At 48.7% G+C, this 26,741-nt stretch overlaps 1 protein-coding gene across 6 annotated transcripts in view; it reads right to left on the minus strand.

Moving 5' to 3' along the window:
• Positions 1 to 26,372, minus strand: part of fbxo31 (F-box protein 31) — a 48,947-nt gene extending 22,575 nt beyond the window's left edge. The window contains exons 1-6 of one of the 6 annotated variants that reach the window (XM_038806161.1): positions 26,110 to 26,371; positions 14,153 to 14,224; positions 11,847 to 11,930; positions 7,208 to 7,284; positions 3,381 to 3,548; positions 2,755 to 2,829 (exon numbers count right to left, since the gene is read on the minus strand). In XM_038806161.1, the coding sequence (XP_038662089.1) occupies positions 2,755 to 2,829; positions 3,381 to 3,548; positions 7,208 to 7,284; positions 11,847 to 11,930; positions 14,153 to 14,224; positions 26,110 to 26,341 (708 nt within the window). In that variant the 5' untranslated portion in view covers positions 26,342 to 26,371. Of the gene's footprint in view, positions 1 to 2,754; positions 2,830 to 3,380; positions 3,549 to 7,207; positions 7,285 to 11,846; positions 11,931 to 14,152; positions 14,225 to 20,019; positions 20,662 to 26,109 lie in introns of those variants that run through there. The other 5 variants (XM_038806165.1, XM_038806163.1, XM_038806162.1 and 2 more) reach the window with 5 other exon arrangements.
• Positions 26,373 to 26,741: the final 369 nt, after the last annotated feature.

Genomic DNA, 26,741 nt, shown 5'->3' on the forward strand with positions numbered 1-26,741 from the left:
AGCCAAGTTGTCTTTGCAATGAGCTGACACACACGATGGGTCAAATGGCCTCCTTCTGTGATGTAGCCATGCTTTAGTTCTATGATAAATGCTGGCCTTTTCAATGATATCCTCAACCCACAAATAAATAAAAGAATGGTACTGTGGTTGTGGGTGACACTCTTACCTCCCAGACAAAGGGTTGAGGGTTCAAAACCACTGCAGAATCTGGAGGTAAATCTCAGACGGCGCTCCAGTTCTGTGCTGAGAGAGTGCCGCATTGCTGAAAGAGCCATCCTTCAAAGCAAAACCGCAGCTGCTCTCAAGTCAATGTAGAAGTTTCTACGTCACCATTTAAAAGATGAGCGTGCTGAATGTACACATTTCCGATTTATTGTATTTGATGCAGAAAGGGTTAGACACCTCAGTCAGTGTGGGTGTGAGGGACTGCTGCAGTAGTGTCTTCTAAAATATCCTGATTTGCAAGGTAGCCATCCTTTGTGGCTACAGGAGGTGGGGGCATCGTAAAGGTTTGGGCTAATGGAGGGCTCCCTGCAGAGTAGTTAATCAGAGACATTGTGTTCAGTTTAGTGAGGTGATGTAGTTAATGAGAGGAGCCAGGGGTTGAAGCAATCAGGTGTTGAGGTTTTAAGTGTTAGTTTTTGAATAGTAAAGGAATAAAAGGTTACAGTGACTGGGCGGGTAAGTGGAGCTGAGTCCACATAAAGTGCGACTATCAACAGGCAGGACTGTTCCCTTCCAGTTGGGGAACACTTCAGCAGTCAAGGACATTCAGCCTCTGATCTCCGGGTCAGCATTCTACAAGGAGGCCTTCAGGAGACGCGACAACGCAAAATTGCTGAGCAAAAACTTATAGCTAAGTTCCGCACGCATGAATGCGGACTCAACCGGGATCTGGGATTCATGTCGCATTACATTCGGCCCCCACCAACAAGCCTGGACTTGCAGAGGCCTACCGACTGAACTGGCTTGGGACAATTCACACCTCTTTAACCTGGAGTTACCTCTCTCTCTGCATCTTTGATGATTTGATTGCCTGCAGGTGCTCGCATTCCGGGGCATCTCTGACTGTGTCTATATAAACATTTCTGGAACAAGCCTTTCCATTCACCTGAAGAAGGAGCCGTGCTCCGAAAGCTCGTGTTTGAAACAAACCTGTTGGACTTTAACCTGGTGTTGTAAGACTTCTTACTGTGCTCACCCCAGTCCAACGCCGGCATCTCCACATCACATAAAGATCAGCCATGATCTCATTGAATGGCGGAGCAGGCTCTAGGGGCCAGATGGCTTACTCCTGCTCCTAGTTCTTATGTTTTTGGCTGGAAGGTGAGCCGAGAAGGTTCTGAAGAAATACAGCTAGGGATTCTGCATTATTCTGTCATGGTGTCAGGTCTTTTTCTTCAAAGCAGTCTCAAAAGATCTCTCTTTCTCAGTGGAGTATTCAAGACATCTCTGTACAGTAAGTATTGCTTAGTTCTAACTGTATTTAAAAGTGGATTGAGAGCCAAGATGATTTTTGTTGTTCGAGTGGGAATAAAGATAGCAGTTAAGGGTTATTGTGTCACTGTATTGATTAGCATTGTCTCAGGGATAATTTTAAACTATTTCCTTGTGTGATGTTAAAGATTTCAATAGTATAAAGTTTGCTTTCATAATCTTTATTATTCTTAAAAGTAGGCTTACATTAACACTGCAATGAAGTTACTGTGAAAATCCCCCAGTCACCACATTCCGGCGCCTGTTCGGGTACACAGAGGGAGAATTCAGAATGTCCAATTCACCCAACAGTACGTCTTTCAGGACTTGTGAGAAGAAACCAGAGCACCCGGAGGAAACCCCCGCAGACACGGGGAGAAGGAGCAGACCCTATCGCGACCATATCCCTATTTTGGGCAAAATCACTCCAGGAACGAGGATTCCTTTCCTCGCAGTCTTACAAAATTTAAATAAAATATTGTCGTTTCTGTCCAGTACCCGAGCCATTGTTGATGTCTGGTCCAGGATCGTAATAGGAGCAGGAGCATTTCCTCTGGTGCCATTAACAATATTCATCCCTCAAACAATATCACAAGAAGCAGATTATCTGGTCAGCATCACTTGTTATTTTTTGAGAGTTTCCTGTATCACAACAGTGTCTATACTTTAACAAGCACTTCATTGGCTGTGAAGCGCTTTGGGATGTCCAGAGGTCATTAAATCAATGCAAGTCTTTCCTTCCCCCACCAAAGGCAGCTGGTTTGTAACGCAGAACAAGGCCAGCAGCATGGGTTCAATTCCTGTACCGGCTGAGAATTCTGAATTCACCCTCTGTGACACAAACAGGCACCGGAATGTGGCGACTAGGGGTATTTCACAGTAACTTCATTGCAGTGTTAATGTAAGCCTACTTGTGACACTAATAAAAGAAAAAGAAAAATACTTTGATCAGGTCAGAGCATAGTCAGAAGATAAATAGCAAAGGGGCAGCAAGCTGGCTCCAAAACAGAATGGAGGTTAAAGATATTTTGCTTTCACACAATGTAAATCAGAATCAAAGAGAGGGCTGATGTAACTTTACTGTTATCAGTAAAGAGAAGTCCAGCATGGGGTATGACATCAATAATAACTTAAACCTCCCAGAATGGTGGGACAAAGAATATCATTTTCAATAAGGTTCTTCACCTTAACAGAATATCAGTCCCTCACCTTGACAAACTTTCTGCTCAAAAGGTGATCTGCCCCCTCAGAGTGTCAAACCCTCACCTCACAACTTACCTCCTGTCTCCCCCCAGCCATCCGGTGGAAATCAGTCTGATTGCATTTGGTTGAAAATTCATCCTTCTTCACAATCTGCAAAGAAAATAAAACTGTGCTAGATACAGGACTCTGCAGCTTAAAAACACCACACCTGTTCACAATGGCTCAGTCCAACTTTATTTAATCTGCGGCAGTAAATTACAAAACAGCAGCTCAAATAAATCTCAAAAGGAATCAGTGCCAATATTCAAAAGGCACAGGCGATGTCCCTCAAACTTCCCTTTACTGTGCGTGGCCAATTTGTTGTATTGCACTGTCCCTTCACAATGGTTCCAAAGAAAACGCCTCACATCAACAGACATTCTGCCCTACATTCCCAACAAGGCACCACTGCACACGCACACACACACCTTAAAGAGACTGCTTGTTGCACAGTCTGCTATTCTCCCTGCATGGTAAGTTGTGGACTGCTGCATGGTTGTGCACTCAGTATATTGAACACGAGATCTGGAGGGACTGGCAGAGAAGCAAAGGCTTCAGAGAAATGACAAAGTCTGAAAGGGTCAGTTCTTGTGCATTCTATTCCAAAGAACATGCGTTTTATTTTTCAAAAGATGAATGGACAAAGCAGCATTTTCCCCTACCTGTATATCACCCTTGTGAGAGCCTTTGTGACCATACATACATTCCACTTCTGCCTTATTCTTTTCCCACAGGTGAATCCGGAACAAAGGTTTGCAGCGCATGGCATCATTGACTCTGGGATCATGAGGGGGCAGGTACATCCAGCCAATAATAAACAATCCGTCTACCTGCAAATCAACACAAACGCCAGTGAATGCCCATCACATCATCACTGTGCAAAACAACACAAGCACAAAAAGTCTCAATGCACTTACTGGAGATGCTCACTCACACTGCAACACTCACAATCCAGAGCTGACTGGAGATTCTCACTCACACTGCAACACTCACAATCCAGAGCTCACTGGAGATGCTCACTCACACTGCAACACTCACAATCCAGAGCTGACTGGAGATGCTCACTCACACTGCAACACTCACAATCCAGAGCTGACTGGAGATTCTCACTCACAATCCAGAGCTCACTGGAGATGCTCACTCACACTGCAACACTCACAATCCAGAGCTCACTGGAGATGCTCACTCACACTGCAACACTCACAATCCAGAGATCACTGGAGATTCTCACTCACACTGCAACACTCACAATCCAGAGCTGACTGGAGATGCTCACTCACACTGCAACACTCACAATCCAGAGCTGACTGGAGATTCTCACTCACACTGCAACACTCACAATCCAGAGCTGACTGGAGATGCTCACTCCAGTATGGCACAACTGCTGCCACACAAGTGCCAGGCAATGACCATCTCCAATAAGACAGGATCTAACCATCGCCCCATGACATTTAATGACATTACCATCACTGAATACCCCACAATCAACATCCTTGGGGTTACCATTGATCAGAAACGGAAGCGTAGCCTTATAAATACTGTGGCTACCAGGGCAGGTCAAAAGCTAGGAATCCTCCAGCGAGCAACTCCCCTCTCGACTCCCCAAAGCCTGTCCATCATCTACAAGGCACAACTCAAGAGTGTAATAGAATATTCTCCACTTGCCTGGATGAGTGCAGCTCCAACAACACTCAAGAAGCTCGACACCATCCAGGGCAAAGCAGGCACCACTTGATCAGCATACCATTCACCACCATCAACATTCACTCCCCCCCAGCCTCCCTGAACAGGCGCCAGAATGTGGCGACTAGGGGCTTTTCACAGTAACTTCATTTGAAGCCTACTTGTGACAATAAGCGATTTTCATTTTTTCATTTCAATATCAACGCACAGTGGCAGCAGTACCTACCATCTACAAGATGGTAGTACTGCACTGCAGTAATTCACTAAGGTTCCTGAGACAGCACCTTTCAAACCTTCGACCACCACCATCTAGAAGGATAAGAGCAGCAGATAACTGGGAACCCCAGCACCTGGAGGTTCCCCTCCAAGTCACTCACCACCCCGACTTGGAAATATATTGTGGTTCCTTCAGTCGCTGGGTCAAACAGCACAGTGGGTATACCTACACCACATAGACTGCAGCAGTTCAAGGAGGCAGCTCAACACCAACTTCTCAAGGGGCAGTTAGGGATGGACAATAAATGCAAGTCTAGCCAGTGACACCCACATCTTGTGAATGAATGAAAAAAGATGATTTTTAATACCAACAGGTATTTTGGGGTGGGTGAATATAAAATGGGAGGGCAGGGTTCATGGTCTGAAGTCATTGAACTCAATGTCGTGCCCTGAAGGCCAATCCAATGTTCAACCTTCAACTGTCACAAAAGGATGGAGTTGGAAGCAAGGAATGAAGTCTGTGGCAAGAACCAAAGACAATGGCTTTGGAAATAGCAGAACCTCTCCAGCAGCTGATTAGTCACATAGCAGATAGGAGCAGGAGGAGGCCTTTGGCCCTTGAAATGAAAATGACTTATTGTCACAAGTCGGCTTCAAATGAAGTTACTGTGAAAAGCCCCTAGTCGCCACATTCCAGCGCCTGTTCGGGGAGGCTGATACGAGCCTGCTCCGCCACTCATCACGATCATGGCTGATCATCCAACTCAATAGCCTAATCCTGCTTTCTCCCCATAGCCTTTGATCCCATTCTCCCCAAGTGCTATATCCAGCCGCCTCTTGAATATATTCAAAATTTTAGCATCGACTACTTCCTGTGGTAATGAATTCCACAGGCTCACCACACTTTGGGTGAAAAAATGTCTTCTCATCTCTGTCCGAAATGGTTTACCCTGAATCCTCAGACTGTGACCCCTGGTTCTGGACACACCCATCATTGGTAACATCTTCCCTGCATCTACCCTGTCTAGTCCTGTTAGAATTTTAAAAGTCTCTATGAGATCCCCCCTCATTCTTCTGAACTCCAGCGAGAACAATCCCTACCTAGTCAATCTCTCCTCGTATGACAGTCCCACCATCCCTAGAGTCAGTCTGGTAAACTTTCGCTGCACTCCCTTGAGAGCAAGAATATTCTTCCTCAGAGGAGACCAAAACTGCACACAATACTCCAGGTGTGGCCTCACCAAGGTCCTGTACAATTGCAGCAACACATCCCTGCTTCTATACTCGAAACCTCTTGCAATGAAGGCCAACATACCATTAGCCTTCTTTACCGCCTGCTGCACCTGCGACTGGTGCACACTCCCCTCTCCCAATTTACAACCATTCATCCAACCAGCAGTGTTTTCCCTGTGTCTACACGAAGGAAAAATGTTACTCTACAGAGAGATGACAACACGCTTCTGTTATCTCCTTATCTCACCCTTCCCCAACATTAACAATGGCTGGACAGAGTTCCTCCCTTCCTAAGCAATGCTGTCAGGAAATATAACCGCTCTGGACTCTGTTGAAAATGTTCTTGGTCCTCTGCATGCAGAGAAAGATTTTCTGCAGTAATAAAAACAGAAAATGCTAGATAAACTCAGATCTGGTAGCGTCCGTGGAGAGAGAAACAGTTGATGCCTTGAGTCGGTCCGTATGACTTCTTCAGAGCTGGAGAAAGGGAGAAATTTGACGCATTTTATACTGAAGAGAGGGGGTGAAGCAAAATAGAAAGTCAGGGATAGATGGGCATTCATAAGGCAAGATTTGACGAAGATATCATGGACACAAGACAAAGGGAATGTTAATGATAGTGTTAAACGGCTTACAACGCCAGGTTAAAGTCCAACAGGTTTGTTTCAAATCACTAGCTTTCGGAGCACTGCTCCTTCCTCAGGTGAATTACAGATCCAGAGATAGGGGTAACCCCAGGTTAAAGAGGTGTGAATTGTCTAAAGGCAGGACAGTTGGTAAGATTTTGTAAGCCCAGGCCAGATGGTGGGGGATGAATGTAATGCGACATGAATCCAAGGTCCCAGTTGAGGCCGTACTCATGTGTGCGGAACTTGGCTATAAGTTTCTGTTCGGCGATGCCGAACAGCTGAGGAAGGAGCAGTGCTCCGAAAGCTCGTGTTTGAAACAAACCTGTTGGACTTTAACCTGGTGTTGTAAGATTTTTTACTGTGCACACCCCAGTCCAACGCCAGCATCTCCTCATCATGGATTGTGTTAAAGACTAAGATTGATACTAATGTGGCATTAAGGTCAAATAGGAGATGTGTAAATAGCTCTCTGTCATTAACCCCATCTTAGGGTTTGATGCATGTTCCTGCAAACTCCACTAGATGAGATTTTAAAGCAATTTTTCCAATCACAGAAATTGTACTGTAAAGTTTTACGTCTTCAGTGTCGCACAGATGCTGCAAAATCTGGGTTTTGCTGCGGGGATTGGATTGAGGACAGACTTAATTCACAAATATACTTGAAATTAAGCCCAAAAGCTCTGCTTGAAAAACTAAAATGTAATAATGCTTTAAAATCTGTTACTTACAACAACATTAAGCAGTCCTCCGTAGGGTCCAATGTCCGGCTGCCACAAGCCGAGGATGTTGCGGTAAGGGTGCAGCACTGTAACAAATTAGAGCTAATTTCAGTCTCTCAATCATACTGGGATCAGTGCCTCACCCAATAGGAGGCACAGTCAAAGTCCAATTAAACTGGTTACAAGGAAAGTAGGAAATTGTGGCTGGTCAGGCAGAGCCAGGAAGAGATTGAGGTGTAGGGAGAGGAGGAGGCACATCACGTGCAGCCCAATGCGCTGGTGATTTACAAATCTTATCAATCGCAATCCCATAGGCATCACAGCGCACACAGTTAAATCCCAAACCAGAAAATGCAATTAGTCCCAATCCGTCTAAGTGAAGGTCAAAGTAGGCCAGCTTGAAATCTCACCATAATGCCATGCTCCCCAGTGATATTAGTCTTTGTCAAATGGTTAATACTGCGCCAAATTACCATTCAATCTGATGTTCAGAGTCCCACCTTAAAGCAAGGCTTAATTACACGACGATGCCTTCTTTTTTGAAGTTTTACTTCAACATTGTCTGAATCCTTTCACCTACACAAGGTGAACATGAAGCAAATCCATTGGTGATGGGATCATTTCATTTTGTGCACCTTTGCTAATGGTTGAAGAGCTCACTCCGTGAGGCAGGTTCTGCTACATATGAGCTGGTTAGTGGGTGTCGTTGTGTTCTATTGTTTTCAGTCCTGATGCCCATTCTTAAGTCACTGGGGCTGATGATTATCTGTGGGCCAATGTGCACCCCACCATGACGTTCATAAGATATAGGAGCAGAATAAGGTAATTTGGCCCATCAAGTCTGCTCCACCATTCTATCATGGTTGATCTCATCCTGGCCATAACTCCAGCGTCCTGCCAATGCTCCATAACCCTTCAACCTATTACCAACTAAAAATATATCTAACTGCTCTTAAATTTACTCACTGTCCCTGCATCCACCGCACTCTGCCAAATTCTACAGATTCACAACCCTTTGGGAGAAGTAGTTTCCCCTCAACTCGTTTTTAAATTTAATACCTCTTACCCTAAAGCTATGACCTCTCGTTCTAGAATGCCCCACCAGAGGGAGGCATCCGCTCCACGCCTACTTTATCCACACCTTTTAGCATCTTATGTACCTCAATTAGATCTCCCCTCATTCGAGAGTATCGGCCTAAACTGCTCAATCTCTCCTCATACGACAAGCCTCTCATCTCTGGAATCAATCTAGTGAACCTCCTCTGAACTGCCTCCAATGTCACAACACCTTTCCTCAAATAAGGGGCCAAAACTGTGCCCAATACTCCAGGTGCGGCTTCACCAATGCCTTGTATAGTTGCAGCAACACTTCTTTACCTTTATACTCAATTCCTTCAGCTAATGCCAGCATTCCATTTGCTTTCTTTATTATCTGCTGTATCTGCACGCTCGTTTTCCGTGACTCATGCACAAGGACACCAAGATTCATCTGCAACGGAGCACCCCGAAGTCTCTCCCCATTCAGAAAGTAAGTTGCCATCCCATTTTTCTGACCAAAATGGATGACCTCACACTTATGCATTTATTAGTAATAGTTGGGGACTTTAACTTTCCCAACAATGATTGGGACAGCCATAGCGTTAGGGGCTTGGATGGGGAGAAATTTTTTGAGTGTATTCAGGAGGAATTCCTCATTCAGTATGTGGATGGCTAGAGAGCAGGCAAAACGTGATCATCTCTTGGGAAATAAGGGCAGGTGACAGAAATGTTAGTGAGGGATCACTTTGGGACCAGTGACCATAATTCTGGGGGCTGGTTTAGCACAGGGCTAAATCGCTGGCTTTGAAAGCAGACCAAGACAGGCCAGCAGCACGGTTCAATTCCCGGACCAGCCTTCCCAAACAGGCGCCGGAATGTGGCGACTAGGGGCTTTTCACAGTAACTTCATTTGAAGCCTACTTGTGACAATAAGCGATTTTCATTTCATTTGTTTTAAGATAGCAATGGAGAATGATAGGTCAGGCCCAAAAGTTAAAATTCTAAATTGGGGCAAGGCCAACTTTGATGGTATTAGCCAGGATCTTTCAAAAGTTGATTGGGGAGTCTGTTTACAGGCAAAGGGACGGCTGGCAAGTGGGAGGGTTTCAAAAGGGTGTTAACCAGGGTTCATGGTGAGCACATTCCTCTTCGAGTGAAGAGCAAGGCTGGGAGAAGTAGGAAACCCTGGATAACTCGGGATATTGAGGCCCTGGTCAAAAAGAAGGAAGCATATGACATGCATAAGCAGCTGGGATCAACTGGATCCCTTGCAGAGTATAGACGTTGTCAGAGTAGGGTTAAGGGAGAAATCAGGAGGGCAAAAAGGGGACATGAGATTGTTTTGGCAGATAAGGCAAAGGAAAATCCAAAGAGCTTCGACTAATACATAAAGGACAAAACAGTAATGAATGTAGGAGGCATGGTTAGTAAGTTTGCAGATGATGCCAAGACTGGTGGCACAATGGATAGTGACGATTATCTAGGATTGCAACGGGATCTTGATCAATTGGGCCAGTGGGCCGATGAATGGCAGATGGAGTTTAATTTGGATAAATGTGAGCTGATGCATTTTGGTAGATCAAATCGGGGCAGGACCTACTGAGTTAATGGTCGGGAGTTGGGGAGTTACAGAACAAAGATCTAGGAGTACAGGTTCATAGCTCCTAGAAAGTGGAGTCACAGGTGGACAGGGTGGTGAAGAAGGCATTCGTCATCCTTGATTTCAATTTCAAAAAATTGAATACAGGAGTTGGGACCTCTTGCTGAAGTTGTTCAAGACATTAGTAAAGCCACCCTTGCAATACTATGTACAGTTCTGGTCACCCTATTATAGAAAGGATATTAGCAGACTAGAAAGAGTGCAGAATGAGTTATAAGTGAAGCTGGTGAGGGGAGAGATATAAGTGTCCAGAAGGGAAATCTTTTCACACAGAGGGTGGTGAGTGTCTGGAATGAGCTGCCAGAGGCAGTAGTAGAGGCGGGTACAATTTTGTGTTTTAAAAAGCATTTAGACAGTTATATGGGAAAGCTGGGTATAGAGGGATATGGGCCAAATGTGGGCAACCGGGACTAGCTTAGTAGTTAGAAACTGGGCGGCATGGACAAGATGGGCCGAAGGGTCTGTTTTCATGCTGTTAACCTCTGACCATACAGTAAATCCTTGGAAATGTATAGGCCTTCCGACCTGCAAAACTGTCCGAGCTAACGAGCCGTCTCTGCTTGATGAGAGCTAGCATACCTGGGAGATTTAGGAACATCAGAGTTAGGAGCAGACAGAAGTAAGCAATTTAGCCGCTCGAGCCTGCTCCGCTATTCAATCAGATCATGGTTAATCTCCTCCTGGCCTCAAATCCACCTCCCCACCTGTTCCCCATATCTCTTTAACCCGTTTTTAAAATTAGAAATATATCTATCTCCTTCTTGAAAACATTTAATGATTCAGATTCCACCGCACTATGGGGCACGGAGTTCCACAAGTTCATCACCCTCTGCGAGAAGTAGTTCCTCCTCATATCAGTTCTAAATCTACCGCCTCTCAATCTATATCTGTGACTTCTTGTTCTAAAGTTCCCCACAAGGGGGAACATTTGGTCTACGTTTACTTTATCAATCCCTTTGAGTATTTTATATACCTCAATCAGATCCCCTCTCATCCTTCTAAATGATGTCTTTACTTCAATAAATTTGTCTTTATTTTAACAGTTACCACAGCACAAGGATAAAACATAAGCCATCAGATTGTAAGGTAATGTTTCACACAAACGGTTTTAGTCTAGACGGGCATGGTCGGTGCAGGCTTGGAGGGCTGAAGGGTCTGTTCCTGTGCTGTACTTTTCTTTGTTCTCTTTCCCCTCAAACTGGGAATGGAAATGATTCCCTAGCCTCCACCCTACCGTTCCAATATCCACCGAGTCTTGTTGCAACATTTGCACGGTAGCATTGTGGATAGCACAGTTGCTTCACAGCTCCAGGGCCCCAGGTTCGATTCCTCGCTTCGGTCACTGTCTGTGCGGAGTCTGCACGTTCTCCCTGTGTGCACGTGGGTTTCCTCCGGGTGCTCCGGTTTCCTCCCACAGTCCAAAGATGTGCAGGTTAGGTGGATTGGCCATGATAAATTGCCCTTAGTGTCCAAAATTGCCCTTAGTGTTGGGTGGGGTTACTGGGTTATGGGGATAGGGTGGAGGAGTGGGCTTGAGTAGGATGCTCTTTCAAAGATACTCGATGGGCCAAATAGCCTCCTTCTGCACTGTAAATTCTATGATTCAAAGCTGCTGGTGAGAAAAATACGAGGTTTGTGCCCCAATGAGGTCAAACCTCCTGGGACTCTACGCGAGTTGACATGAAGAATGGCCAACCCGAGACATGCGAGGGGAATACAAAAAAAAATCAACTGCAATGGCCAATCATCACCAAGAAAATCCAGCCGCTTTCCTTTGAAGTCACCGTGCCAACTTTTCTGACAAGGTAGGAGAATCTCTGTGTGTATTCCTCTCTCCCATCTCCAAGTGCCCGACCGCACACCTCCAACAACCACAGCAGCAGAGAGAGCAGACATTTCATTCTCATCATGCAGTGCTCAGTTATTAAATCAAACCAGCATCGTACATACAGCCTGTGTACACATCCCGATTCTTGCTCTCATAGTCGGGGAGCAACTTGACAAACCTTCCCGATTTGACTCGAGGATTAATACCTAAACAAACAGGCGAGAGCAGGATTGGAGAGTGTTCCAAACAGTAGTCCCAGATCTCCATTCAATCTGACAATCTTTGAATTCAAAACGATTCCGATCATCGCAGAACCTTACAAATCCCGTTCTAACAGAAATGAAAGTTTTGCAGTCACTGATTCAGTTGCACCATTCACACCTTGGTCAGAAGAGGAAGTGCTAAACAGGTACCAGAATGTGGCGACTAGGGGCTTTTCACAGTAACTTCATTGCAGTGTCAATGTAAGCCTACTTGTGACACTAATAAAGATTATCCGCATCCTTGCTAGCATGTTTGATAATGCTATTGGGAGGAGTTTAAACTAATTTGGCTGGGGGAGGGGACACAGCATAATGCAGCAAAGCAATCAAATCAGAGGGAATACAGCTGTATTATGTTTCAAGGGAGTACAGCAAGGCTAGATGGCGTCTACTTTAATGCCAGCAATATTACAGGTACATAGAACAGTACAGCACAGAACAGGCCCTTCGGCCCTCGATGTTGTGCCGAGCAATGATCACCCCACTCAAACCCACGCATCCACCCTATACCCGTAACCCAACAACCCCCCCCTTAACCTTACTTTTTAGGACACTACGGGCAATTTAGCATAGCCAATCCACCTAACCCGCACATCTTTGGACTGTGGGAGGAAACCGGAGCACCCGGAGGAAACCCACGCACACACGGGGAGGACGAGCAGACTCCACACAGACAGTGACCCAGCCAGGAATCGAACCTGGGACCCTGGAGCTGTGAAGCATTGATGCTAACCACCATGCTACCGTGCTGCCCTAGGTAAAACGGATGAGTTAAAAGCGAGGGTTGACACCTGTAATTGATACAGTAGCCATCGCAGAAATATGGTTGAGGGAGGGGCAGGATTGGCAGCTGAACATCCTAGGATATATAATCTTCAGGCAAGACAGAGGAGGGGGTAAAAGAGGAGGAAACAATGCATTTTTAAAAAATTGTTCATGGGACGTGATCGGCGCAGGCAGTGCCAGCATTTATTGCCCATCCCTAGCTTCCCTTGAGGGGTTGGTTAAGACTCACCCACATTGCTGTGGGTCTGGAGTAACATGTAGGCAGACCAGGTAAGTACAATGAGGGTCATACAGGCCCAGATCACGATTGAACACACATGTCAAAGTATTGGCTAAGTTGTTGGCGGGGAGGATGGAAGTGTGTGTCCCCGGGGTGGTGGCAGAAGATCAAACAGGCTCGTGAAGGGCAGGCAGCTTGCGAGTAATATAAGACAGCTGTTGAATGTGGTGATGAATCCGTCAGGGGCTCTGGTGCTATGGTGGTGTCCATGGACGCGGAGAAGGTATTTGATTGGGTTGAGTGGCGGTACTTGTTTGAGGTTTTGGGAAGGTTTCGGTTTGGGCCGAGATATGTGGCATGGGTACGGTTGCTGTATGTGGCACAAAGGGTGAGGACAAATTATGAGTTCACAAAGCTTTGACTTACACAGGGGTACGAGGCAGGGGTGCCCGCTGTCACTGCTGCTGTTTGCGCTGGACATAGAGCCATTGGCGATGCTCTCAGGGGGTCGGCAGAGTGACAGGGGATTATGAGGGGACAGAGGGAGCATTGGATGTCGCTCTATGCCGATGACCTGTTGCTGTATGTTTCAGATCCGCTGGGCCTGTTGGGGAGGTTTGGAGGATTCTCGGGGTACAAGCTGAATGTAGGGGAAACAAGGTCTTCCCTGTGAATGAGCTTGCACAGCAGGCAATGATTTCCCGAACCCAATGGACCAAATTCTGGGCGAACAGGAGCTAGAGCTGAGATATTCTCAGAGACCCGAAGCACAACAGCAGCTTTATCAAATCCTTTCCTCTGTTTATCATTTTGCCCGAGCTAAATGGCAACCTGCTCCAGAGGATGCCCGTTTCCCAGAGCGTGATACAGACAGCTCCCTGTACCAGCCTGCACTCCCCCCCCCCCACTCCAGGATACCTCCTTGTACCAGCCTGCATCCCCCCTCCCCCCAATAGCTCCCTGTATCAGCCTGCCCCCCACTCCAGGATACCTCCTTGTACCAGCCTGCATCCCCCCCCCCCCCCGCCAACTCCAGGACAGCTCCCTGTACCAGCCCCCCCACCCTTGGGTAAAACCAAAACATGGAATAAGTCGTCCCACATTCATAAGAATTTCGCGCAGAAATCAATATTTACAAAGTGCCATTATTAACACTCACGTTTGATGTACAAATCTCGACATGCGACCCCAACCATCTCCAAACGCCGTAGGTTTTCTGTGACTCCATATTCTACAAAAAAAAAATAAGCTTTTTTACTCAGAGGTTCCTCCACAGGGAATTTGTGGGGAGTGGGAAGTAAATAGTTCATAATGACTATATTTAAATGAGAATGAGAATATTTAAATATGGAGTGAAGCACAGCTGGTTCCAATCCTATCCTGACGCGATGTTCCTACATATATCACCATATAACCTGAAAATACAAATATATATATATATATATATAAATAAAGGGATTGAGGTTATGGGGAGAAGGCAGGAGAATGGGTACGAGAAAAATATCAGCCATGATTGAATGGCGGAGCAGACTCGATGGGCCGAGTGGCCTAATTCTGCTCCTATGTCTTATGGTCTGTCACAGCCATGGACCCATTATCTGAAATGTTTACTGAAGAGTATAGCATAGCACAGAGACGGTGGAGTGTTTTTGTAGATGGAATTTGAATTCAATAAAAAACTAAATGGTGACCATGAAACCATTGTCAATTGTTGTAAAAATCCATCTGATTCACTAATGCCCCTTAGGGAAGAAAATCGTACTTGGTCTGGCCGACATATGGAGGCCCACAGCAATGTAGCTGACTCGGAAATGCCCTGGAAATGGCCTAAGCAATGAACAGTGACCATGACAACGGTAAACTCAGCCCTGCCAAGTTCTCCTTACTAACAACTGGTGCTAAAATTGGGAGAGCTGTACCACAAATTACTCATGGAATTATACCTTAAAGACAATATTCCAGACACCACATCAGCACTGCTACACAGTAAGGAAGGAGTTGTCCTTGGAGTCCACAACATTGACTCTGGACTTCACGAATCCCACGGCATTTGGCCAAGCATAGGCAAGAAACCTTCCAGCTGATTACGGACTGTCCACCTCTGGCTGACGAATCAGTACTCCTCCATGTTGAACATCACTTGGTAGGAAATATTGATGGCGGCAAAGGTGCAGAATGTACTCTGGATGTGGGACTTCAATATATCAGCCAAGAGTGGCTTGGTAACACCCACTACTGACACAGTTGGCCAAGTCCTATGGGAATGGCCTGGGTCTGAGGCAGGAGGTGGTAATGGAACCAAGAGAGGAAAGCATACTTCACCAATCTACCTGCTGCAGATCCATGATAGTATAGGTAGGAGTGACCAACTTGTGGACACACGTTAAGGATATGCCCCATCGTATTGTGTGGCCCCAGCACCAAACTAAATGGGAGACTTCGAAACGATCCAGAAACTCAAGACCATGGGGCATTAATAATAATTAGTGTCACAAGTAGGCTTACATTTTTAAACATAAATTTAAAGTATCCAATTATTTTCTTCAATTAAGGGGCAATTTTGTGTCGCCAATCCACTGACCCTGCACATCTTTGGATTGTGGGGGTGAAACCCACGCAAACACGGGGAGAATGTGCAAATTCCACACGGACAGTGACCCAGGGCCAGGACTGAACCCTGATCCTCAGCACTGTAGCACAGTGCTAACCACTGCACCGCCCGATAGCAGAGGATGGTTTTGGTCCATTGACCTCTGGGTTAGGGACTCGGCACGCTTCCGCTGTGCCACTCTGATCTTAACACTGTGCTACCGTGCCGCCCTGTGGCCATCAGCAGCAGAATTGTATTCCCTCACTCTACCATTACCAGCAATGCAGCGGGGGATCACCCCAGGTTAAATGAAGTGTGCAGGAGGGCATGCCAAGAACCAGCACCAGGCATAACAAAACATTAGGTGTCAACCTGGTAAAGCTATTGCTGAATGGATAATCCAGCTGTCTCCTCTGGACATCCCCAGCTTGACAGAAGCTCACCACCACCTTCACCACCCAGCCAACGATGCCCACATCCACTGATGGTTAAAAAAACATGTCTCTGCAGTAGGCAGACTGCAGTAAAAATGAAAAGGAAAAACTGAATATGCAAAAAACTAAATGGAAGCTGTGGACAGGGGTGTGAAATTGTGGAGACCGAAGGCTGTGAAACAGCGAATCAAAAGCTAAGATACCTGGAAAAGTGTGTTTCGGGTGGTGGCTGTGCAGAAGTAATATTGTAGTCCCAGTGTACAGGATGTTGAGAGTAGTGAGGTCAGGGATAGGGTTAAAAGTTCAAAAGAGAGCACCGGCAAGCAAGACGCTGGTTTGAAGTGTGTCTACTTCAACGCCAGGAGCATCCGGAATAAGGTGGGTAAGCTTGCAGCATGGGTTGGTACCTGGGATCTCGATGTTGTGGCAATTTCGGAGACATGGGTAGAGCAGGGACAGGAATGGTTGTTGCAGGTTCCAGGATTTTGATGTTTCTGTAAGAACAGAGAAGATGGTAAAAGGGGGGGGGGGGGTGTGGCATTGTTAATCAAGGAAAGTAGTACGGCGGTAGAAAGGACGTTTGAGGACTCGTCTACTGAGGTAGTATGGGCCGAGGTTAGGAACAGGAGAGGAGAGGTCACCCTGTTGGGAGTTGTCTGCAGACCTCCGAATAGTTCCAGAGATGTAGAGGAAAGGATTGCAAAGATGATTCTCGACAGGAGCGAGTGTAACAGGGTAGTTGTTATGGGGGGCTTTAACTTTCCAAATATTGACTGGAAATACTATAGTTCAAGTACTATAGATGGGTCAGTTTTTGTGCAGTGTGTGCAGGAGGGTTTTCTGACACAGTATGTAGACAGGCCAACAAGGGGCGAGGCCATATTGGATTTGGTACTGGGTAATGAACCCGGCCAGGTATTAGATGTAGGTGAGCACTTTGGTGATAGTGATCACAATTCGGTTATGTTTACTTTAGCAATGGGCAGGGATAGGTATATACCGCAAGGCAAGAATTATAGCTGGGGGAAGGGCAATTATGATGCTATTCGGCAAGATTTAGGATGTATAGGATGGGGAAGGAAACTGCAGGGGATGGGTACAATCAAAATGTGGAGCTTTTTCAAGGAACAGCTACTGCGTGTCCTTGATAAGTATGTACCTGTCAGGCAGGGAGGAAGTTGTCGAGCAAGGGAACCGTGGTTTACTAAGGAAGTTGAAGCACTTGTCAAGAGGAAGAAGGAGGCTTATGTTAGGATGAGACATGAAGGCTCAGTTAGGGCACTTGAGAGTTACAAGTTAGCCAGGAAGGACCTAAAGGGAGAGTTAAGAAGAGCGAGGAGAGGACACGAAAAGTCGTTGGCGGATAGGATCAAGGAAAACCCTAAGACTTTCTATAGGTGTATCAGGAACAAAAGAATGATTAGAGTAAATGGCAGCATGGTAGCATGGTGGTTAGCATCAATGCTTCACAGCTCCAGGGGAGGGGAGGTTGCGGGTATAGGGTGGATACGTGGATTTGAGTAGGGTGATCATTGCTCGGCACAACATCGAGGGCCGAAGGGCCTGTTCTGTGCTGTACTGTTCTAAAAAAAAAAAAAAATTAGGGCCAATCAAGGACAGTAGTGGAAAGTTGTGTGTGGAATCAGAGGAGATAGGGGAAGCGTTAAATGGATATTTTTCATCAGTGTTTACACTGGAGAAAGACAATGTTGTCGAGGAGAATACTCAGGTACAGTCGACCAGGCTAGATGGGATTGAGGTTCAAAAGGAGGAGGTGTTATCAATTTTGGAAAATGTCAAAATAGACAAGTCCCCAGGGCCAGATGGGATTTATCCTAGGATTCTCTGGGAAGCCAGGGAGGAGATTGCAGAGCCTTTGTCCTTGATCTTTATGTCGTCTTTGTCGACAGGAATAGTGCCGGAAGACTGGAGGATAGCAAATGTTGTCACCTTGTTCAAGAAGGGGAGTAGAGACAACCCTGGTAATTATAGACCTGTGAGCCTTACTTCGGTTGTGGGTAAAATGTTGGAAAAGGTTATAAGAGATAGGGTTTATAATCATCTTGAAAAGAACAAGTTGATTAGCGATAGTCCACACGGTTTTGTGAAGGGTAGGTCATGCCTCACAAACCTTATTGGGTTTTTTGAGAAGGTGACCAAACAGGTGGATGAGGGTAAAGCGGTTGATGTGGTGTATATGGATTTCAGTAAGGCGTTTGATAAGGTTCCCCACGGTAGGCTATTGCAGAAAATAAGTATGGGATTGAAGGTGATTTAGCGGTTTGGATCAGTAATTGGCTAGCTGAAAGAAGACAGAGGGTGGTGGTTGATGGCAAATGTTCATCCTGGAGTTCAGTTACTAGTGGTGTACCGCAAGGATCTGTTTTGGGGCCACTGCTGTTTGTCATTTTTATAAATGACCTGGAAGAGGGTGTAGAAGGATGGGTTAGTATATTTGCAGATGACACGAAGGTCGGTGGAGTTGTGGATAGTGCTGAAGGATGTTATAGGATACAGAGGGACATAGATAAGCTGCAGAGCTGGGCTGAGGTGGCAGATGGAGTTTAATGCGGAAAAGTGTGAGGAGGTTCACTTTGGAAGGAGTAACAAGAGTACTGGGCTAATGGCAAGATTCTTGGTAGTGTAGATGAACAGAGAGATCGCGGCATCCAGGTACATAAATCCCTGAAAGTTGCCACCCAGGTTAATAGGGCTGTTAAGAAGGCATATGGTGTGCTAGCCTTTATCAGTAGGGGGATTGAGTTTCGGAGCCACAAGGTCATGCTGCAGCTGTACATAACTCTGGTGCGGCCGCTCCTGGAGTACTGCGTGCAGTTCTGGTCACCACATTATAGGAAGGATGTGGAAGCTTTGGAAAGGGTTCAGAGGGGATTTACTAGGATGTTGCCTGGTATGGAGGGAAGGTCTTACGAGGAAAGGCTCAGGGACTTGAGGTTGTTTTCGTTAGAGAGGAGAAGGCTGAGAGGTGACTTAATAGAGACATACAAGATAGTCAGAGGGTTAGATAGGGTGGACAGTGAGAGTCTTTTTCCTCGGATGGTGATGACCAACACGAGGGGACATAGCTTTAAATTGAGGGGTGGTAGATATAGGACAGATGTCAGAGCAAAGGCTTCTTTACTCAGAGAGTAGTAGGGGTGTGGAACGCCCTGCCTGCAACAGTAGTAGTAGACTCGCCAACTTTAAGGGCATTTAAGTGGTCACCGGATAGACAGATGGATGAAAATGGAATAGTGTAGGTCAGATAGGCTTCAGATGGTTTCACAGGTCGGCGCAACATCGTGGGCCGAAGGGCCCGTACTGCGCTGTAGTGTTCTATGAGTGTCGGTTGGTATGAAAAAGACTTCAGTGGCCAGTTTGCATTCATTGTCTATATTTTAATTTAATACAGCCGTGTCCAAGAAATTGATTATGTCTTTATCTGTAGTGACTTTTATTTTAATGGATTGATGATGGTTGTTGAGAATGTGTACAAATTGTTAGAACTCTGTGTGTTCAAATACCCTATATATCATCCAGATGTCTGTGGTAACAATGGTTTATTGGGGCATTTCTTAAAAACAGTTTCTTCCCATTCAACCAAATAGGTGTTGGCATACGCTGGTGCAAACATTTTGCACGTTACCTTCAAATTAATGGGACAGTAATGATTTTTGTTGAATTCAAAAACATTCTTAGTCAGTCCTAAGTACAGGAGTTGGATTAAATTTGTTTCTGGTCGATTGAATTGTGAATATTTTTTAAGGACATTTTTCACAGCTTGAATTCTCATATCGGTCTCATTGTTAGTACACAAACAATTGATCTCCATTGTGAACAGCACTGCATCTGAAATGATACTCGGGGATTTAACTATTTCTATGAAATGATATGCATCTTTGATGAAGTTTGAATGATTCTGAGCCAATAGGTTTAAAAATGAATCTATATATTCTGCAATTCTACCAGGTTCACTGCCGCAATCCTAAACTATGGGTCTACCTGGAGGAATTTCATGGGGGTGGTCCGTGTCTTTCGATCCTTGAGCATCTTTGGAAGGAGGTAGAATTTCCTTGGAAGAGGTTGTAATCCGGTAAAGTATTCCATTTGCCTTTCACTGATATTGTGGGAATTGTAAAGCTGTGTTAATAGATCTATGATTTGTCCCTGTGTTTGGTGATATATGGGTGCTGGTAATTTTGTCTAATATTCGGTATTGTTCAGTTGTTGGTAAGCTTCAGAGATATTGTTGTTGATCTATTATAACGATATTATTATCTCCGTCTGGTTTTAGAATGATATCTAAATGATTTTAACTGTCCGATTGCTTGTCTTTCTGCTCGTTTTTGATTCTGTTTATCCCATATTTCTTTAATATTACCAGCGTCTAACTCGATCAACCGTACAAGTATTTTTGGATCCATTTTCTTTTTGGGTGAAAGCCAATTCGATTGGGGTGTGAACAGGTCCTTGCTCGCTGTCTTGTATCCAAAGAAACTCAAGAGTTTAATTTTTCTGTAAAATTTATCTAGATCCATTTGGTCTTGTTTTTGAAATGGGACAAATGTCAAGTCATTGTTTAAAACCCTTTCCCATACAAAAGTGAATTTAAAGGTATTAGAGATGTTGACTATTGTCTTAGCTAGTATCTAAAATAAATTTAGAGTACCCAATTCTTTTCCCCCAATTAATGGGAAATTTAGTGTGGCCAATCCACCTACCTGGCACATCTTTGGGTTTGTGGGGGGTGGGGGGGGGGAGGAGGAGGAGGAGGTGAGGTGAGACCCACGTAGACACAGGGAGAATGTGCAGACTCCACAGACAGTGACCCGGGGTCGGGATTGACCCCGGGTCCTTGGCGCCATGAGGCAGCAGTGCCAACCACTGCGCTATTGTGCCACCCTGTCTTAGCCAAGTTCTTTTCTAGGTTTTCACTGTCTCTTAGTTTAAATGGATCATCCACTTGTTTATCATAGATATAGCCATGTCATTTGTCCAGTGCATGTTATCCGCTTCCACTTGAAAAATTATGTCTGGTATTGCTGAATAAAAGTCCGTTGTTTGTATATTGGTTTAAGGCCAGAATTGTTTCCTTGTGCTGTTGTGGGAGACCTTTTTATAATTTATGGTTAAGTGACCCAAAGTTAGGCCTTTGGGAATTTATGTTTGGCTGTTTTTAAATAACATTTGAAGTTGTTTAATTGCAGCAAAAGGATTTTGTGTCCGATTATTTATTTTGATTGAGAATATTACTCACTCCCTCCCCAGCGGGCCCCTCACTCACTCAGATGACAGTGATGTGAATGTATTTGGCTCCTGGGAAACAATTGAACTGAATACTTGGGTTGGGGCAATTCTTAATTTCTGAAGGGTTGGAATCTCCCATTATGACTACAGATTTGTTGGAAAGACTGACCAGTTTTTATTTTCCTGACTTGTACTGGGGTGTTGTATCATCATATTGGTTGTTTTATTCTCAGTAGTGGATCTCCATTTGAATTTTGTCCGCAAGGTATAAGATGATAGTAGGCCTGTATTGGATACTTGTGTCCTTTTATTATCAGGGCTCTGAACTTTCTCTGACCAAGTGCGTACCTGGATTGGGGTTCTTAACAAACCCATTTGGTTCAAACAAATTGGTATTGGTGATGAAACTATATGGTTTGTATCTTTGGCTGGATTTGGATGACTCGTCAGGGTGCTTCAATTAGAAATGGTGTGTGTTGGTGGTTGCATCTTGCTCAGTATGTGTAACAGTGCCAATGGATTATTACCTCTATGTTTTGAGGTGTTTTTTTGTGAATTAATTGCCCTGAGCCCTCGTGTGGTATTTGTGGTGGCGTAAACGGAAAGGTTTGTTAATTTAGGTGTTTTTTATTTGATTGACTATGGTTTATTTTTCAGGAAGTTGGTGTGTTATTTTCTTTTTCCTGAATTGATGTCATAATTTGAGTTGTAAAATGTGTTCCTTTATCTACAGAGTGTTTTGAAGTAGCAAATTATGAATGGTTAGTGAATCTTTACGATTTTATTCCTGAAGAAGGCATACAATTGGGGCCACTGGGATGAGTCTAAAGGATAATTTTGGTGGGTAGGTTCAGAGAATTGTCTTTAATAATGTTTTTGGTACAGGTTGATCTAAAGAACGCTGACTAATTAAAAGTTCATATTGGGGGGTCTGTAGGTGAATCGTCAAAGATATTGATTGCTGTTTCTGTTGGCAGCACATTGTTATGTATTGAAGCAATATCTATTCTTGGCTCCTCAGAACGTGGCAGGTCTCTCTGTAAAGTTAAATTGTAGACATATTCTTCATTTTAAAGTTATTTTTGTACCACCGTATTGCTTTTGAAAAAGCTTCACGAAATCTATGAACTAACAGATTTTTTGTAATTTGTCAACTAATATTTTAAAATTTGTTTGATAGTGTTCAATCAGTATAAATTTGGTATTGTTGGCCCAATTATCTGCATTCATTGTTAATTTTCTACTGTTTCTCCAGTCATATCTGTGAGCTTTATTGAACTGGTTAATGTCTTCGATAATTTACGAATTCCTACAGGAGTATTCCTGTCCTCCTCTAGAATTATCAAATCCTCATCCTAACCCTCAACCCCCACCTCTTATCCAAACCCTAACTATTACCACTCTCACGGCCCCCACATACCAACTTTAACGTTAACCCTAACCCCCCCCACCACCCCCCACACTCTAGCCCTAACCCTCACACCCCTCTTCACCCACCTCTTGGCCCTCACCTCCCACCCTGAGCCTAACCCCATCGGCAAAGCTGATCCAAACCTTCACCCATCAATCCATCCACGTAACACTTTATCGTTTAAACGACACCCTGGACACCCCTAAAAAGACCCAATCTTAAAAGGAGATATCTATACCCGAATCCTAACCCGTAGTCTCATTCTAACCCTCGTCCGAACGTCTCCCCCCCCCACTCTAAACCTGGCCATCACCCCCCCTCCACCCTGGTAAATTTAGAGTATCCAATTATTTTTCCCCCAATTAAGGAGCAATATAGTCTGGCTAATTCACCCACCCAGCACATCTTTGGGTTGCGACTGGGAGGGGGAGAAAGTGTAAACTCCACACAGAATATGTCCCGGGTCCAGGATCGAACCAGGGTCCGCAGCGGTGTGAGACAGCAGTGCTAACCACTGGGCCACCGTGTCATCCTACCCTGACCCTAACACGGACCCCATTTTCAATCCTGGCTCCAGGCCCTCACTCTCCCCTCACCTCCCGGACCCTCTCCCCTCACCTCCCGGACCCTCCCCCCTCACCCCCCCCGGGCCCTCCCCCCTCACCCCCCCCGGGCCCTCCCCCCTCACCCCCCCCGGGCCCTCCCCCCTCACCCCCCCGGGCCCTCACCCCCCCGGGCCCTCCCCCCTCACCCCCCCCCGGGCCCTCCCCCCTCACCTCCCGGGCCCTCCCCCCTCACCTCCCGGGCCCTCCCCCCTCACCTCCCGGGCCCTCCCCCCTCACCTCCCGGGCCCTCCCCCCTCACCCCCCCCCGGGCCCTCCCCCCTCACCCCCCCCGGGCCCTCCCCCCTCACCCCCCCCGGGCCCTCCCCCCTCACCCCCCCCGGGCCCTCCCCCCTCACCCCCCCCGGGCCCTCCCCCCCTCACCCCCCCGGGCCCTCCCCCCTCACCCCCCCGGGCCCTCCCCCCTCACCCCCCCCCCCGGCCCTCCCCCCTCACCTCCCGGGCCCTCCCCCCTCACCTCCCGGGCCCTCCCCCCTCACCTCCCGGGCCCTCCCCCCTCACCTCCCGGGCCCTCCCCCCTCACCTCCCGGGCCCTCCCCCCTCACCTCCCGGGCCCTCCCCCCTCACCTCCCGGGCCCTCCCCCCTCACCTCCCGGACCCCCCCGCTCCCCCAGTGCCCCACACTTACTCTCTCTCCCCCCCCACCCCTCCAACCCTGGAGTCACTCACTCACTCTCCCCCCCCCCCCCCCACCCTGGGGTGACTCACACACTCTCCCCGCCCCCCCCACCCAAGGGGTCACTCACTCACTCACTCACCACCCCCCAAACGCAGGGGTTGATCACTCACTCTCTTCTCTCCCCCCCCCCCCCCCCCCAGGGGTCACCCTCTCTCTTCTCCCCCCCCCCCCCCTCCTCCGGGGTCACTCTTTCTCTTCCCCCCCCCCCCCCTCCGGGGTCACTCTTCCTTCCCCCCCAACCCCGGAGGGGTCACTCTTCCCCCCCCCTCCCCCTCCGGGGTCCCTCTTCCCCCCCCCCCTCCTCCGGGGTCACTCTTCACCCCCTTCCCCTTAGGGGTCACTCTTCCTTCCCCCCCACCCCCTCCGGCGTCACTCTTCCTTCCCCCCCACCCCCTCCGGCGTCACTCTTCCTTCCGCCCCACCCCCTCCGAGGTCACTCTTCCTTCCCCCCCCACCCCCTCCGGGGTCACTCTTCCTTCCCCCCCACTCCCTCCGGGGTCACTCTTCCTTCCCCCCCCACCCCCTCCGGGGTCACTCTTCACCCCCCTTCCCCTCAGGGGTCACTCTTCCCCTCCCCCCTCAGGGGTCAATCTTCCCCTCCCCCCTCAGGGGTCAATCTTCCCCTCCCCCCTCAGGGGTCAATCTTCCCCTCCCCCTCAGGGGTTAATCTTCCCCTCCCCCCTCAGGGGTCAATCTTCCCCTCCCCCCTCAGGGGTCAATCTTCCCCTCCCCCCTCAGGGGTCAATCTTCCCCTCCCCCTCCGGGGTCACTCTTCCTCTCTCTCCCCCCTCCACCCCCAGCGTCACTCTTCCTTCTCTCCCCCCCCCCCCCCCCAGGGTCATTCTTCTTCCTCCACCCCTCAGGGATCACTCTTCCTCCCCCCCCCCTCAAGAATCACTCTTCCTCCCCCCCTCCTCAGGGGGCACTCTCTCCTCTCTCCCCCCCCCCCAGGGGCACTCATCCTCCCCCCCTCAGGGGTCTCTCTTCTCCCCCCCCCCACCCCCTCCACCGTCCCTCTTCCTTCCCCCCCCCCTCAGGGGTCACTCTTCCTCTCTCTCTCCCCCCCCCCCCTCAGGGGCCACTCTTCCTCTCCCCCCCCCTCCCCTCGTCACTCTTCCTCCCCCCCCCCTCTCAGGGTCACTCTCTCCCCCCCCCCCCCTTCAGGGTCACTCTTCCCCCCCCCCCCCTCCTCAGGGGTCACTCTATTCCCCCCCCCCCCCTCCTCCTCAGGGGTCACTCTCTCCCCCCCCCCTCCTCAGGGGTCACTCTCTCCCCCCCTCCCCTCCTCAGGGGTCACTCTCCCCCCCCCCTCCTCAGGGGTCACTCTACCCCCCCCCTCCGGTGTCACTCTTCCCCCTCCCCACCCCCCCCTCCCCCTCAGGGGTCACTCTTCGTTTCCCCCCAACCAGGGTCACTCTTCCTCTCCCCCCCCCCCCCCACCATCTCTCCCCCCACCCTCCTCAGGTGTCACCCTCTCCCCCCCCCCCCTCCTCAGGGGTCACCCTCCCCCCCCCCCCCCCCTCAGGGGTCACCCTCTCCCCCCCCCCTCCTCAGGGGTCACCCTCTCCCCCCCCCCCTCCTCAGGGGTCACCCTCTCCCCCCCCCCCCTCCTCAGGGGTCACCCTCTCCCCCCCCCCCCCCTCAGGGGTCACCCTCTCTCCCCCCCCCCCCTCCTCAGGGGTCACCCTCCCCCCCCTCAGGGGTCACTCTTCGTTTCCCCCCCTCCGGGGTCACTCTTCGTTTCCCCCCCTCCGGGGTCACTCTTCCTCCCCCCCCCCCCCCTCCTCAGGGGTCACCCTCTCCCTCCCCCCCCCCCCCCCCCTCAGGGGTCACCCTCTCCCCCCCCCCCCTCCTCAGGGGTCACTCTCTCCCCACCCCTCCTCAGGGGTCTCTCTCTCCCCCCCCCCCCCCCCCGGGTCCCCCCCCCCCCGGGTCCCCCCCCCCCCCGCTCTCCAGGGTCCCCCTCCCCCCCAGGGGTCACCCTCTCTCCCCCTCCCCCCTAGGGGTCACCCTCTCTCCCCCCCACCCCCCCCCCTCAGGGGTCACCCTCTCTCCCCCCTCCACCCCCCCTCCTCAGGGGTCACCCTCTCTCTCTCTCCCCCCCCCTCCCCCTCCCCCCGAGCCGGACTCACCCTGGCGGCAGCGCCTCCTCCAGATGGTGTCGGTGTTGAGGATTTGCTGGAATTTCCTGCAGGCCGCCGCTATATTGGGGAGACTGACCCCGGGGAGGAAGCTGAAAATCTCCACCAGCAGCTCGGGAGGGAGGTCCAGCAGACTGCGGGGCCGCGCGGGGCCCGGAGCTGGGCCTGGGGCCGGGGGGGTGCTGGAGGCCCCCGGGACCCCCACCGCCATCCTCCGCTCCATGGCTGCGGGAGCTGGAGGGAGCGCGCTGGGCCGCAGCGCCATTACATCATCGCCAGCGCGCTCGTCCCCGGGACGCAGCGCCATTACATCATCGCCAGCGCGCTCGTCCCCGGGAAGCAGCGCCATTACATCATCACCAGCGAGCTCGTCCCCGGGACGCAGCGCCATTACACCATCGCCAGCGAGCTCGTCCCCGGGACGCAGCGCCATTACATCATCGCCAGCGAGCTCGTCCCCGGGACGCAGCGCCATTACATCATCGCCAGCGAGCTCGTCCCCGGGACGCAGCGCCATTACACCATCGCCAGCGAGCTCGTCCCCGGGACGCAGCGCCATTACACCATCGCCAGCGAGCTCGTCCCCGGGACGCAGCGCCATTACATCATCGCCAGCGCGCTCG

The sequence above is a fragment of the Scyliorhinus canicula genome, chromosome 9 (assembly GCF_902713615.1).
Source record: "Scyliorhinus canicula chromosome 9, sScyCan1.1, whole genome shotgun sequence".
In the NCBI taxonomy this organism is placed as follows: Eukaryota; Metazoa; Chordata; class Chondrichthyes; order Carcharhiniformes; family Scyliorhinidae; genus Scyliorhinus; species Scyliorhinus canicula.